The 14972-nt window shown below is 45.0% G+C and overlaps 1 protein-coding gene across 1 annotated transcript; it reads right to left on the reverse strand.

Annotated features, from left to right (window-relative positions):
- Nucleotides 1-12963: 12963 nt before the first annotated feature.
- Nucleotides 12964-14503, reverse strand: LOC101600280 (beta-defensin 119). Its single transcript, XM_045157052.1, has 2 exons — nucleotides 14446-14503; nucleotides 12964-13184 (listed from the first exon to the last, which is right to left on the reverse strand). Exons 1-2 carry the CDS (start codon nucleotides 14501-14503, stop codon nucleotides 12964-12966), a joined length of 279 nt encoding a protein of 92 aa, XP_045012987.1.
- Between the last annotated feature and the right edge of the window lie 469 nt (nucleotides 14504-14972).

Below are 14972 nucleotides of genomic sequence, written 5' to 3' on the forward strand. Positions count from 1 at the left end.
CTCTCCCTCTCCCTCTCCCTCTCCCCCTCTCCCTCTCTCTCTCTCTCTCTCTCACTCTCTCTCTCTCTCTCTCTCACTCTCTTTCTCTCTCAAATAAATAAATAAAAATATTTTTAAAAAAATAGACAAGGGTGGTAGGTGCATAAATTTTAATGTGGGAAAACTTGCAGGTAGTGATCACCAGCCTTCATGGTATCTTGGGCCAGTGGTTCTCATAAGACTAGTCCGTAGCTTCCTCTGGGCCGAAAAGTTTTATCCTCATGTAGGACTTGAGGCAGCATGGTTGGTTGTTTCTGCAGTAGGAGTAGGGCTGCTCATTCTTTTTGCAAGAGGATCTACAGACTCCACTGTCGCCCATGCATCGAAGGACACGCCTGCCTGTCCAGAAAAGTAATAACAGTAGTAACTGATTTCCATGTATCAGTGGCATAGATCTAATGAGTTAGGAGCTCAATAAAGACAATGTTTACATCAGCAACCAAGACACCTTCCATGGAAATAGAGTAAATGACCCTGTCTCTATTTGTCCTCTGGACATTGGAGTGACAAAGATAGCAGGATAGGGGTGCAAAAACAAACTTGGGAGACAGGATACAGGAGCAGCTGGGGGAGCTGGCTCAGCGGTCAAAGGCACTTGCTTACAAAGCCCGCCAGCCAGGGTTTAATTCCCCACCCACCCACATAAAGCCACCCATGAAAAGCCAGACGCAAGGAGTGGCACAAGCATTCTATTTGCTGTGGCAAGAGAACTTGGTGCACATGTGTTCACACACACACACACACACACACACACGTGCGCACATGAAAATAAATAAAGGACAAGAGTTGGGAATCTAGAAAAAAGAACGCACACAGCCAATTTTTGATAAAGGTATCAAAAACACGCTGGGAGGGAGAGGAAGACTATTCAACAAATGGTGATAATAAAACTGGATTTTCACCTGAAAAAAAAAAAAAGAATGGAATTAGACCCAAATCTCAAACTGTACAAAAACCACTTCCAAAAGGTTCATCCTAAATATCCATCAACTGATGCCTGGCTAATGAAGATGAAATAGACAATGAAGATTTATTCAGCTATAAACAAAAATGAAACTTGCAAGAGAATGCATGACTCTGGACATTGTTATGTTAAGCGAAATAACTGTCTCAGAAAGACAAATACCGCATGTTCTCTCCTATACACAAAGTGTAGATTTTAATTTTCATGTGTGTGTGTGTCTATATGTTGGTGTCATATAGGTATAGGTCAGGGAGCAAGCAAGGGACCATGAAAGGAAGAAGAAGAGAGTAACAGAATACATTTGACATGAAAGCACAAAGGGAGCTGCTTGGAGCCGGGCTTGATGGCGCACGTCTTTAATCCCAGCACTCAGGAGGCAGAGGTAGAAGGATCGCCGTGAGTTCGAGGCCAGCCTGAGACTACATAGTGAATTCCAGGTCAGCCTGAGCCAGAGTGAGACCCCACCTTGAAAAACCAAGAAAGAAAGAAAGAGAGAAGGAAGGACAGAGAGAAAGAAAGCAAGAGAAGGAAGGAAGGAAGAAGGAAGGGAGGAAGGGAGATGTTGGGCCTTGAGAGGCAAGGCCTAGTGGAACTTCCTGAGCCTAGCTAAAGCTTGTCTCTGGCAAGCTAGGACTCAGCAGGGCGCCAAATTGCCTCTGGCCTGCTACTTCTGCAAAAAAAGTTAGAGTTCCCGAGCGCGCTTAGAACCAATCATTTCAAAAGTCGTTATGGGGCTGGAGAGATGGCTTAGCGGTTAAGCGCTTGCCTGTGAAGCCTAAGGACCCCGGTTCGAGGCTCGGTTCCCCAGGTCCCACGTTAGCCAGATGCACAAGGGGGCGCACGCGTCTGGAGTTCGTTTGCAGAGGCTGGAAGCCCTGGCGCGCCCATTCTCTCTCTCTCCCTCTATCTGTCTTTCTCTCTGTGTCTGTCGCTCTCAAATAAATAAAATTAAAAAAAAAAAAAAAAAAAAAAAGTCGTTATGTGCTGCTGGCCCTTACACCTCCTCCTTTCCTGAGATCCCCGCCTTCGTTCTCAACGTTATATAAGCACCTGCCTGTTACAATAAAGTGAGATCCTGCTTCCACACACCTCCCGACTCAGTGTGGTTTCTCTGTGGTGCCTAGGAGAGGGACTGAGTCATTGACACTCACCATCCAGACCAGCTGGACCGCCTCTCCCACAGCCCTATCTGCCGGGGAATCCTCAGGGAGAGAGGGAGGAAGAGTGGGGTAGGGACCAGAGGGATGATGGGGAAGAGAGTGGGGAAGAATTCAACAACCATGAGCCAGGCGTAGTGGCGCACACCTTTAATCCCAGCACTGGGAGGCAGAGGTAGGAAGATCGCCATGAGTTCAAGGGCACCCTGAGACTACAGAGTGAATTCCAGGTCAGCCTGGGTTAGAGTGAGAGTAGAGTTAGAGTAAGACCTTGCTCCACCCCCCAAAAAATATCAACTTGTGAAAATGTCAAAATAACACCTACTACTCTGTATGTTAATTAAAAATGATCTTTTAAACCCTTGGTATTATACATAAAACAAATATGAGAATACCATGGGGACTGAAGAGATGGCTCTGCAGTTAAGGTGCTTGCTAAGCAGTTAAAAGCACTTGCTTGCAAAACCTGATGGCCTAGATTCAATTCTCCGCTACTCACATAAGTCAGATGCACAAAGCGGTGCATGCATCTAGAGTTTGTTTATAGTGGCGGGATTCCCTGGTGTGCCCATTCTCTCTCTTCTCTCTTTTTATCTCCCTTTCCCTCTCTCTCTCTCTCTCTCTCTCTCTTTCCCTCCCTCCCTCTTCCTCTCTGCTGACAAATAAATAAATATAAAATATTTTTTACTACAGTGAAGAGTGACTGAAGAATATACATAACAATGATCTCTGGCCTTTAGATGCACATGTACACACATGTACATGCATTTGCACACGCATGTGCACCCACCACATATGAACACATATATACATAGATATGCACACCACACAAACACACACATGCAAAAAAACAAAGAAATAAAGAAGTCCCGTGGGCAGCCTCAGCTTCCCCTGCCTGTGAGAAGAAGTCATTGCTCCTTTCCCTGCCGGAGTAGTAGTGACAGGGACCTAGCAGAGAGTCCAGACCGTCACCACCAGGCAGCAATTCCCGGCCACCAGGCCCCACAGTGCCAGCGACGGCCACATGGAGAACAGGCTCCGTCCCAGCCAAGGCAGTATCAGAAGAGGAAGATCCTGGAGTAGGAACCTCACCCTGCATGCAGTCATGAGAAGCTTCCTCTTCCCCACACCTCCACATCTGAGGAATGATCAAGGCCAGACCCATAGCCCTAGGCAGAGCAGAGTCTGTGCAAACAGGCTGGCAAAGAGCATTGGAGCACAGCCCGCAATCTAGTAATACCCAGAATGTCCAGGTTTCAATAAAAAATGACTCACCAGGGCTGGAGGGATGGCCTAGCGGTTAAGGTGTTGGCCTGCAAAGCCAAAGGACCCAGGTTCAATTCCCCAGGGCCTATGTTGGCCAGATGTACAAGGGGGCCCAAGTGTCTGGAGTCTGTTTGCAATGGCTGGAAGCCCTGGAGCATCCATTCTCCCCCCCCCTCCTCTCTCTCTCTCTCTCTCTGTCAAATAAATAAATAAATAAATAATATTTTTTAAAAGACAGTGATCTTTACAAAAAATGACTCACCATTCTAAGACCACAAAAATGTCAAGTCAAATATAAAAAAAAATTACAAGTCCACCAACAGAATCTGTAATCCACCCAAGTATTAAGCCTCAATGGTTCGTACTTGTTAGTTCTAGTCACTACAACATGGTGTGGATGCAGCATGGTTTACTTGACCATCCCTCTGTTTAGGAACATTTGGGTTGTTCCTAGTTTTTTAATTAATTAATTTATTTTTGTGGCAGGGTCTCGCTCTAGCCTAGGCTGACCTGGAATTCACTATGTAGTCTCAAGGTGGCCTTGAACACATGATGATCCTCCTACCTCTGCCTCCTGAATGTTGGAATTCAAGGCATGCACCACCACGCCGGGCCTGTTCCCAGGTTTTGCTCATTAAAAATAAAGCTGCTGGGCTGGAGAGATGGTTCAGCAGTTAAGGCCCTTGCCTGCAAACCTAAGGACCAGAGTTCAATCCCCCAGTACCCATGTAAAACCAGATGTACAAAGTGGTGCATGCATCTGGAGTTCGTTTGCAATGGCAGGAGGCCTTGATTCACCCATTCATTCTCTCTTTCTCTTACTCACTCTATCTCTCTCTTAAGTATAAAAAAAATAAAGCTGCTATGGACTCTCATTTGCCAGTTTTCACATGGACATAAATTTTCATTTTCTAGCATAAATGACCAAGAATTTGCTTACCAGATTAGTGCGGTCACAGCTTACTTTGTTTTATTTTTTTCAAAGAAGCTGACAGACTGTGTTCCAGGGTGGCTGTACTATTTACAATGCATACAGTTCTCTGCATCCTTGATAGCATTTGATAGTATCGCTCTCATTAATCTTAGATACTCTGTAGGAATGCAGTGGCATCTACCTCTGGTTTTAATTTGCATTTCCCCAATGGCTAAGGATGTGGGACATATTTCCATGTATCTAGTTGTCCTCATCAGGGAAAGTCTTGTCATGTCGTATGTCCATTTTCTTAGTGGATTGTTTGGTTTTCTGGTTTGAGGCTTAATCATTGTGTCTATAGTCTACATTACAATTATTTTTATGTATTTATTTAATTTAATTTAATTTATTTATTTATTTGACAGAGAGAAAGAGGGAGAAAGAGAAAGAGAGAATGGGTGTGCCAGGGCCTCCAGCCACTGCAAATGAACTCCAGACACATGTGCCACCTTGTGCACCTGGCTAACGTGGGTCCTGGGGAATCGAACCTGGGTCCTTTGGCTTTGCAGTCAAATGCCTTAACTGCTACACTATTCCTCCAGCCCTACAATTCTTTATTAAATAAGTGGTTTGCAAATATTCTTGTCTAATTGCAATTTATCTTTGCAACTAACTTCTTCATAGGATCTTTAAAGGGAAAGTGATCAAATTTGATAAAGACCACTTCATTGATGATATTTACTGTGGTAGTTTGAATATAAAAAATGTCCCCCATAGTCTAGTGGGTTTCTGATTAAGCTTCATACTTAATCTCCAGCTAGTTTAGCCTTTGGGGTGTGGAGTCTTGCTAAAGAAGGTACGTCACTGGAGGCAGGCCTTCCTACTTTAGCTCTCACCTTCCTCCCTGCTGATGTGGAGATCTGATGCCTGGCTGTCTGCTCCAGCCAGGCTTTCCCCGCCATGAGGAAACTTCCTCTGAAAACTGTCAGTCAGGAATGAACCATTTCCACCCATCAGCTGCTTCTGGTGAAGTGTTCAGGTCCAGCAATGAGAAGGTAACTATTACATGTACCGTTTACAGACTGATCTTTTCATATCCAAAACTTCAAGACATAGATCTGAAGTTTTGTCCTATGTTTTCTTCAAGAAATTGTATAGTTTTACACTTAAGCCTATGACACATTTTCAGTTGACTTTTATCTAAGATATGAGGTGAGGTTTAAGTCAAGGGCTTGTGGACTTTGTTTTCTTTCTGCCTAGGTGTGTTTAATTGCTATAGCACCATTTAATGAAAACAATGAATTCTTTCCATTGAATTATTTTTGTAGCTTTGTCAAAAATCAGTTACTTGAGCCAGAGAGATGGCTTAGTGGTTAAAGCATTTGCCTGTAAAGCCCAAGGATCCAGTTTGAGTCCCCGGTATCCATGTAACCAGATGTACAAGGTGGTGCAAGCATCTGGAATTCATTTGCAGTGGTTGGAGGCCCTGGCGTACACATTTTCTCTCTCTATCTGCCTCTCTCTCTCTCTTTCTCTCTTCAATAAATAAATAAAATATTTTTTTTAAAAAAAACATCAGTTGCTTGGGGCTGGAGAGATGGCTTAGCAGGTAAGGCACCAGCTGGCTGTTGCAGTCAGGTTCGCATTGCTGGCAGAAGTCACCGGACCAAGAGCAACTTGTGGAGGATAAAAAAGTTTATTTTGGCTTATAGACTCGAGGAGAAGCTCCATGATTGTGGAGAAAATGATGGCATGAGCTGAGGGTGGACATCACCCCCTGGCCAATATAAGGTGGACAACAGCAACAGGAGAATGTGCCAAACACTGGCAAGGGGAAACTGACTTTAACACGCATAAGCCTGCCCCCAACACTACACCGCCTTCAGTAGGCTTTACTTTCCAATTGTCATCAGCTGGGGAACCTAGCATTCAGAATACCTAAGTTTATGGGGACACCTGAATCAAACCACTACACCTGCAAAGCCAAAGAACCCAGGTTCTATTTCCCAGGACTCACAGAAGCCAGATACACAAGGTCATGCAGCATCTGGAGACCCTGGCATGCCTATTTTCTCTATCTCTATCTCTCTTCACTAAATAAATAAACAATTTTTAGCCGAGAGTGGTGGCGCACACCTTCAATCACAGCACTTGGGGGGCAGAGGTAGGAGGATCACCATGAGTTTGAGGCCTGCCTGAGACTCTATAGTGAATTCTATGTCAGCCTAGGCTACAGTGAGACCCTACCTCAGAAAACCAAATATATATAATACATTATATATTAGTTGCTTGGGGCCAGAGAGATGTCTTAGCAGTAAAGGCGCTTGCCTGCAAAGCCAAAGAACCCAGGTTCTATTCCCCAGGATTCAAATAAGCCAGATGCACAATGTCACACATGCATCTGGAGTTCATTTGCAGTGGTTAGAGGCCCTGGTCCACCCATTCTCTCTCTGTCTCTCTCTCTATCTATCTCAAATAACTAAATAAAAATAAAAATATGTTTTTAAAAATCAGTTCCTTGGGTCTGCATGGGGCGACTTCTGGCTCCCCATTTCCTATTGTGGTGCTCTGTGTGTCCATCCACCAATGCCACATCATTCAGATTACCATCACTGTGTATACCTCATAGAATCCGGTAATGACTTCTAACTTTAACACATTACAAAGCTATTTTCATCATTTTGGCCCTTTGCAAAGTTCTCTTCAGACAAAATAATGTGTAAAATAATTTGTTTATATCTCCCAAAAAATCTTTCTGGAAATTTAATACAAATTGTGTTACATATGCACCATTAGCCTGAGAAGGATTAATATTCTTGCCAGCTGCATTTTATAAAGCACAAGCATGAGCGGGAGAGATGGCTTAGCGGTTAAGCGCTTGCCTGTGAAGCCTGAGGACCCCGGTTCGAGGCTTGATTCCGCAGTACCCATGTAAGCCAGATGTACAAGGTGTGCATGCATCTGGAGTTCATTTGCAGTGACTGGAGGCCCTAGTGCACCCATTCTCTCTCTCTCTCTCTCTCTCTCTCTCTCTCTCCCTCCCTCTTTCTCTCTCTCAAATAAATAAATAAAAATAAACAAAAATTTAAGAAAACAAGCACTGTATGTGTCTTATTTATTTAGATTCTTACTTTATTGTTATTATCAGCATTCCATAGTTTTCAACTTGAAAATTCTGTTCCTTGTTTATTTTATTTTATTTTATTTATTTGAGAGAGAGAACAGGCACACCAGGCCCTCTAGCCACTACAAACAAACTCCAGATGCATACACCACCTTCTGCATCTGGCTTTATGTGGGTCCTGGTGAATTGAACCTGGGTTCTTTGGCTTTTCAAGCAAGCACCTTAACCACTTAGTCATCTCTCCAGCCCATTTCTTGTTTTCAGATTTAGTTTTCCTGAAGTGTCTTGAATAATGTTGTATTTTTAATTTTTGTTGCCACATATTAATCACTATTATATAGAAGTACAGTTGATTTTTGTGTGATTGTCCTATGACTTTGTTGAACTAATTAGTTCCAGGTCTTTTTTTTTATAAATTCCTTGACATTTTCTACACAAACTATTAAGAAATCTGCAAATAGAGGCCAGTAAGGTAAAAAGGAGACATAAAGGGTAGAGAAAGGAAGGGAAGAGGACACTTAATAGGTTGATATTGAATATATGTAATTACAATGATTGTAATGGGGAGGTAATATGATGAAGAATGGACTTTCAAATGGGAAAGTGTGGGGGTGGGGAGGGAGGGAATTACCATGGGATATATTTTATAATCATGGAAAATGTTAATAAAAATTTTAAAAAAATACTGAAAAAAAAGGAAATACAGAGCTGGAGAGATGGCTTAGCGGTTAAGCGCTTGCCTGTGAAGCCTAAGGACCCCGGTTCGAGGCTCGGTTCCCCAGGTCCCACGTTAGCCAGATGCGCAAGGGGGCGCACGTGTCTGGAGTTCGTTTGCAGAGGCTGGAAGCCCTGGCACGCCCATTCTCTCTCTCTCCCTCTATCTGTCTTTCCCTCTGTGTCTGTCGCTCTCAAATAAATAAATAAATAAATATTTAAAAAAAAAAAGAAATCTGCAAATAGAACAATTTTATCTCTTTCCTTGTTACCTGTATGCTTATTTTATTTTCTTGCCTTTCTTTTCTGACTATAATTACTTAGAATTAAAAGGAACAAAGCACCAATACACACAACTTAGATGTGTCTAAGGCTGTAGAGATGACTCAGTGGTTAAAGGTGCTTGCCTGCAAAGCCTGACAGCCTGTGTTCGATTCCCCAGCACCCACATAAAAGCAGATGCATACAGTGATGCATGCATCTGGAGTTCATTTGTAGGGGCAAGAGACCCTAGTACACCCATTCTTTCTTTCTTCCCCCTCTTTTCCTCTCCTTGCAAATTAATATTGTAAAAACAAAACTTTTAAAAAGAACATGCTGCTGAGTTTAAAAACTTCATGAGCTCACATGTGATTGTATTTATACAACACTCTTAAAGTTTTAGAGCTTGGGTGTGAGTGTAGCTCAGCGGTAGAGTGCATGCTTAGCAGGTACATGATTCTGAACTTGACCCTCAATAGATAAAAGAGGGGCAGATAAAAGATGAACATGATGACTCAGACCCGTACACTCAGTACCTGCAAGGCTGAGGCAGGAGGATCTCCATGAGTTCCAGAACAGCCTGGGCTACAGAGGGAAATCCTATCTCAAAGCAATAACAACCCAAGAAAAGTATGAAAGAATAATGGAAATTTTGCTTTGCCACTCAAAATAATAACCTGAACTTCAATCGCAATCATAAGCAATGAGAAGTAAAAATAGCCGGGTATGGTGGCACGTGCCTTTGATCCCAGCACTTGGGAGGCAGAGGTAGGGGGATCAACTGTGAGTTCGAGACCACCCTGAGATTACATAGTGAATTCCAGGTCAGCTTGGAGCTTGAGTGAGACCCTATCTCAAAAAATTAATTAATTAATTAATCAAAAAAAAAATCTTAGAGAATTAAAAATTTTTCACATTCCCAAACCAGAAGTCTGAAGGTTCGAGCCCATGGGTTAGTGTCACTTGGAAACCTTTCCATGGTGAGACCTGAGTTCAGTGATGACCTGAGCCCTTTCTTCACCCCAACACCCTGTCACACTCCCCAGGCTCTCTCTGTAGCCCTGGTGTTAAGCACAAAAAAAAACGCTCTTTAGGAATGCTATTGCCCAAGTAAGCATGTGATTCATTTGTAATGAACGAACTTTGGGAGCATGAATGACTGAGAGGCTAGCACCAGGCCTCAAGTATTTGGGGGGGATCTTTGGACCCTCCAAAAGCATCTTCCACAGTGTGAAGTCTGTGTGTTTCATGAGCAAACTGTCAGGCACTGTGGCACACCACTCTGGAGGCTAAAGGAGGAAGATCATGAGTTCAAGGCTAGTCTGGGCTACATAGTGAAAGCCGATCCCAAACCTCTCCCACACAAAAAGGCTGACTTGAGCCAGACTATGATCCTCTCCCTTTTTTTTTTTTTTTTTCTGACAGTGCTGGCTGGAAGTTAAGTCTCCCTGATACAGTGGACCTCTACAATGTTGAGTCCCAGAAGGGTCTCACACCAATTCCTGGGGTCTGACTCAACCATTCAGGGCCCCACTGAATCCCCCCTGTTTTCACTCTTAACTCCATCATTCATTGTTCAGTCAATGAAGAAATACTCAACGGCATCCATGTCCAGCCCTGGGTGTTAAACCAAGGCAGATGTAAATAAATAAGTTGCCTTTAGCCCCTAAGGCTTGTCAATGTGTATATGTTAGAGGGTTTGGCATGAAGAGGGCAAGGACTCACATCATTACACAATAATGTGATACATGCTATGTAAGTTTATGAAACCAAACAGATCTTACTTTTGGGGAGAGTATCCTATGAAGGTTAAGATCTAAGTCTGGGGGCTGGAGAGATGGCTTAGCAGTTAAGCGCTCACCTGTGAAGCCTAAGGACCCCGGTTCAAGGCTTGATTCCCCAGGACTCACGTTAGCCAGATGCACAGGGGGACGCACGCATCTGGAGTTCGTTTGCAGTGGCTGGAAGCCCTGGCGCGCCCATTCCCTCTCTCTCTCTCTCTCTCTCTCTCTCTCTCTCTCTCTCTCTCAGTCTTTCTCTCTCTTTCGCTCTCAAGTAAATAAAAATAAACAAAAAAGAATTTTTTTTAAAGATCTAAGTCTGGGGATTCATTAAATGAAGGCTCGCGTGTCATATGTCTGAACACTTAAAAGTGATGAATCAAGCCAGCAAAAATATATTCTGTCTTCTTTTATAAGATGATCTGAGGACTGGAAGGATGGCTTAGCCAAAGGACCCAGGTTCGATTCCCCAGGACCCACATTAGCCAGATGCACAAGGGGGCGCATGCATCTGGAGTTTATTTGCAGTGGCTGGAGGCTCTGGTGCACCCATTCTCCCCCACACACACTTTTCTCTGTCAAATAAATAAATAAATAAAGTTGGGAGAAAAAAAGATCATCTGAAAGGTCCCATTGGAATGTACAAGACTTTGACACAGCAACATGTGGTCAGCCAGCCCAGACCACAGCCCAGCCCTCTTCCCCCACATGCCCAGCTCTGCTTCTCTCTGTGAGGAGTCACTTGTGCCCACATATGGGCCAAACTCTCCCATGGCCTCTGCCAAAAGAATGTGCTCGGAACTCCTTCTTCCTAGAGGTGTACTCTCAGAAGGCCCCACCCTACAGAGGTCAATGTTGGGAACAGACCCATGAAGTCCCCAGAGGTTGGAACAAGGGTTCTTTGAAGAAACATTTGCCAGGCCCCACTACCCAAAACACAGGCCAGAAGGTAGAAAGGGCACCAGAGGCTCTACATAGCTGTAGCCTTCTTACCCATGGAGAAGAACTTGGCTAGAGAAATCCCAGAGGAGGACCACGATCAGACGGGGGTCTCTCTTACCAGCAAGTCATCTTCCTTCACAAGCGTGACCTTCTCTCTGTCCTAACGCCATGCACCACGCTTTGAGGAGTTCCCTTGGCCCCTGACCTCATCACCACTGACACATATCAGCGGTGAACAGCCACATTGGATAAGTGAGACCCTAGAGATTTGAGATGGTAAGGCCTGGGAAAACACCCAGTCCATTAGGATCCTTAAACTTCCCCATGATTTAGTCTCTCCCGTGTTAAATTATCCAGTCCAGGGAAGCAGACTTCTGCCCACACGGCCCAGAATCTTACACAGATGAAAGGCATAACATGCAGGTCCCACAAATGCCTACATAAACCCACCAATGGCAACAGCAGATATTTATTGAAGGCTTACTGCGCCCTGGGCACTGTGCTCTGTATTGTTTTATTCTTTTTTAAAAATATTTTATTTTTATTCATTTGACAGAGAAAGAGAGAGAAAGAGAATGGGCACATCAGGGCCTCCAGCCACTGCAGACAAACTCCAGATGCATGTGCCCCCGTGTGCATCTGGCTAACGTGGGTCCTGGGGAATCAGACCCAGGTCCTCAGACATTGCAGGCAAGCCCCTTAACCACTGAGCCATCTCTCCAATCCTCTTGCTGTAATGTCCTAAAGTAGAAGTTCAAATAGGCTTATAAACAGGATCTACCAGTGGAGAGAGGCAGATCTGATATGCATGACTGGGTAAATAAATTCATGAAAAAAAATGTTAGAAATGAATAATGAACAAACTGGCTTATTTACAAATGAGTAAATTTTGTGTGCTTTAACTTTTTTTTTTTTTTTGGCTTTAGCTTTTTTTTTTTTAGGAAAGAGAGAGAGAATTGGCACACTAGAGCCTCTAGGCACTGAAATTGAAATCCAGACACATGCGCCACCTTGTGTGTATATGTGGCCTTATGCACATGCGTCACCTTGCGTGACTGGCTTACATAGGTTCTGGGGAGTCGAACCTGGGTCCTCAGGCTTCACAGGCAAGGGCCTTAACCACTAAGCCATCTCTCCAGCCCTGCTTCAACTTTTCTTAGTATTTGGGAATATTTTGAACCCTGAGTCTGTGGGCTCCGGAGCAAGAGAAGAAAGTTACCAGACTTCCCCCCCACCCCACCCAGAGACCCAGGATTTAGGTTCCACACAATCCCTCCACCCATTCATCCCCAAGATAGACCAACTCTCCCAGACTCAGGATTCTCCCACTCTCTAACCATGTTATATGCCTTTAAATCTTGTGGGTCCCCAAGCCCGTCCTCAGTGCACTCCTGCCTCAATATCCCTTCCTGGGCTGGGAGAAGATGGTTCAACTGTTAAAGGTGCTTGCTTGTAAGCCTGCAGGCTCTGGTTCCATTCCCCAGTATACATGTAGAGCCAGACGCACAAAGTGGTACATGTATCTGGAGTTCATCTGCAGCAAGAAAAGGCTCTGGCATGCTCATTCTCTCTCTCTCTCTCTTTCATAAATAAATAAAAATATTAAAAATAACCCCTCCTGAGGCCACAAGTAGGTCTTCAGTGCTGCAATCATCACCCGCTGCTACAACCCAGTCCTAACAGCTTCCTCTGCTAGCTCTGAACCCCATCCTTCCATCTCCTCACCCCAATACATTTGCATATCATTTTTATGTTAGACAGGCACTGGAAACAAATCTGTGGGTTTTAATGAGGTGTGGTCTCTAGAGGACATGAAGCAAAGCCTTCCTAGCCATGGTCTCTCTTCTTCTTTGTTTGATAGACTTCATAGGAGCGGTCCAGTCCAGGGTTCCATCGATGGTTACAGGCGCGATAATTAGATAACGGTTAGGGATGCAGCAGCGTTTGCGATCTGAGCAGCGTATGACACTGTCTTCGCCATCCCTGCACAACAGCCAGCAGTGTCTGTCCTTCCAACACCGGTCTTTGGGGACAGGGATAACTGTTAAGCATATGTTAGTATTGCTAGTCAGCGGGAGGCGAGAGGAGGCAGGGGAGGAACGGGAGGACAGGGCTTAGTAAGCAAAACTGCACCCAGTGCTGGGAAAGGCGAGACAGAAGGCCTTGGAGGAGAGAAGACTGAGGCTATTGTTCTACCAGAAAATCCAAAGTTTTCAGGAAAGCTCTTTTCAGTCATCCCTGACTTCTATCTTTCTGTTCCCAACTCCCCGCTCCCTACTCCAGAATCTACGTGTAGTGAAAGTCCCTCCCCATGGAGCACGGATGGGGATGACGAGGAAAGAACGGCGTCCACGTTAGGGAACCGAGGTCCCTTCCCACTACAACAGGTCCCTCTTCTTACCTGTGATAGAAACCCACCCAGCCTCAGCTCCAGCCACGACTCAGTGCCCAAGCCCCCTGAGCCCGTACTCACCCCGTTCAAACCCAAAGCCCAGCCAACTCCCAGCCTGGCCCCATCCCAACGCCCAACAGCCACCCATCGCCAAGCTAAACCCAAGCACCCTGCACCCAGGCACTGGACCCCCCAGCCAAAGCCAAAGTCCAGCCTAATGTCAATCCCACGCCCAGGCCCATCCCCTCTCCAAGCTGCACCAGACCTTCAGGAATTCCAGGTCCACACCTGCAGCCCATCGAATACTATCTCTGTCACTCCTGCCCGTATGTGCTCCCTCATCGCGACTCACCCCAAGCCGAGTCCCTGGTCTGCACCAAGTCCTTTGGCCCTCATCTCTCCCAAGCTTTCACCAGAATGCACGCCTGACCTGAAGCATCAGACACTCCAAATAGCTCTCGAAAAGAAAGGAAAGGAAAGGAAAGGAAAAGAAAAGAAAAGAAAAGAAAAGAAAAGAAAAGAAAAGAAAAGAAAAGAAAAGAAAAGAAAAGAAAAGAAAAGAAAAGAAAAGAAAAGAAAAGAAAAGAAAAGAAAAGAAAAGAAGATTCAGAGCCAGGTGTGGTGGTGCACACCTTTAATCCCAGCACTTGGGAGGCAGAGGTAGGAGGATTGCCGTGAGTTCGAGGCCACCCTGAGACTCCATAGTGAATTCTAGGTCAGCCTGGGCTAGAGAGAGACCTTACCTCGAAAAACCAAAAAAAGAAAAAAAAAAAAGAAATGGGGTGGGGGGACACATGGGTGCTGTCCCCCTACCACCATGAGAGGGAAAGGAAGGAGAGGGGAAGGGGAAAGTCCAAGACCAGGACCCCAGATCCCTGGGAGATCAAGTTACCCGACATCACTGGTTCCATTGCCAGAAAGATGACAAGAAGCAGGAAAAGGAGCTTCATGGCTGGAGGGCCCAGGAGAAGGTGGCCGCTGAGCAGCAGGAGATGGGAAGGGAGTTTCTTGAGGAAGGGATGAGTCGCCTCTTATCAGCAGGGCCGTGGGAGATGATGGGATCTGTGCAAAGTCAGCTGGGCCAAGGGACAGAGTGCGGCAGATGTCTCAGCAGGGCACAGGAGTGTGGGAAACAGGCCAGCACCCATAACAGAGGCAGCTGCTCTCCTGGTAAGGACACAAGCAAATTAAAACTTTTTGGCCTTTTAAGATCCACGAGGGAACTAGTTATTTATCTAACACATGAATACATATCAACAAATATTAAATTTCTTAACAAGTTGTTTATTCTGGCTGGGTGTGGTGTCACACACCTTTAATCTCAGCATTCAGAAGGCGGAGGTAGAAAGATTGCTATGGGGCCGGAGATATAGCTTAGTTAAGGCATTTGCCTGCAAAGCCGAAGGACCCAGGTTTGAT

The sequence above is a fragment of the Jaculus jaculus genome, chromosome 8 (genome assembly GCF_020740685.1).
Source record: "Jaculus jaculus isolate mJacJac1 chromosome 8, mJacJac1.mat.Y.cur, whole genome shotgun sequence".
In the NCBI taxonomy this organism is placed as follows: Eukaryota; Metazoa; Chordata; class Mammalia; order Rodentia; family Dipodidae; genus Jaculus; species Jaculus jaculus.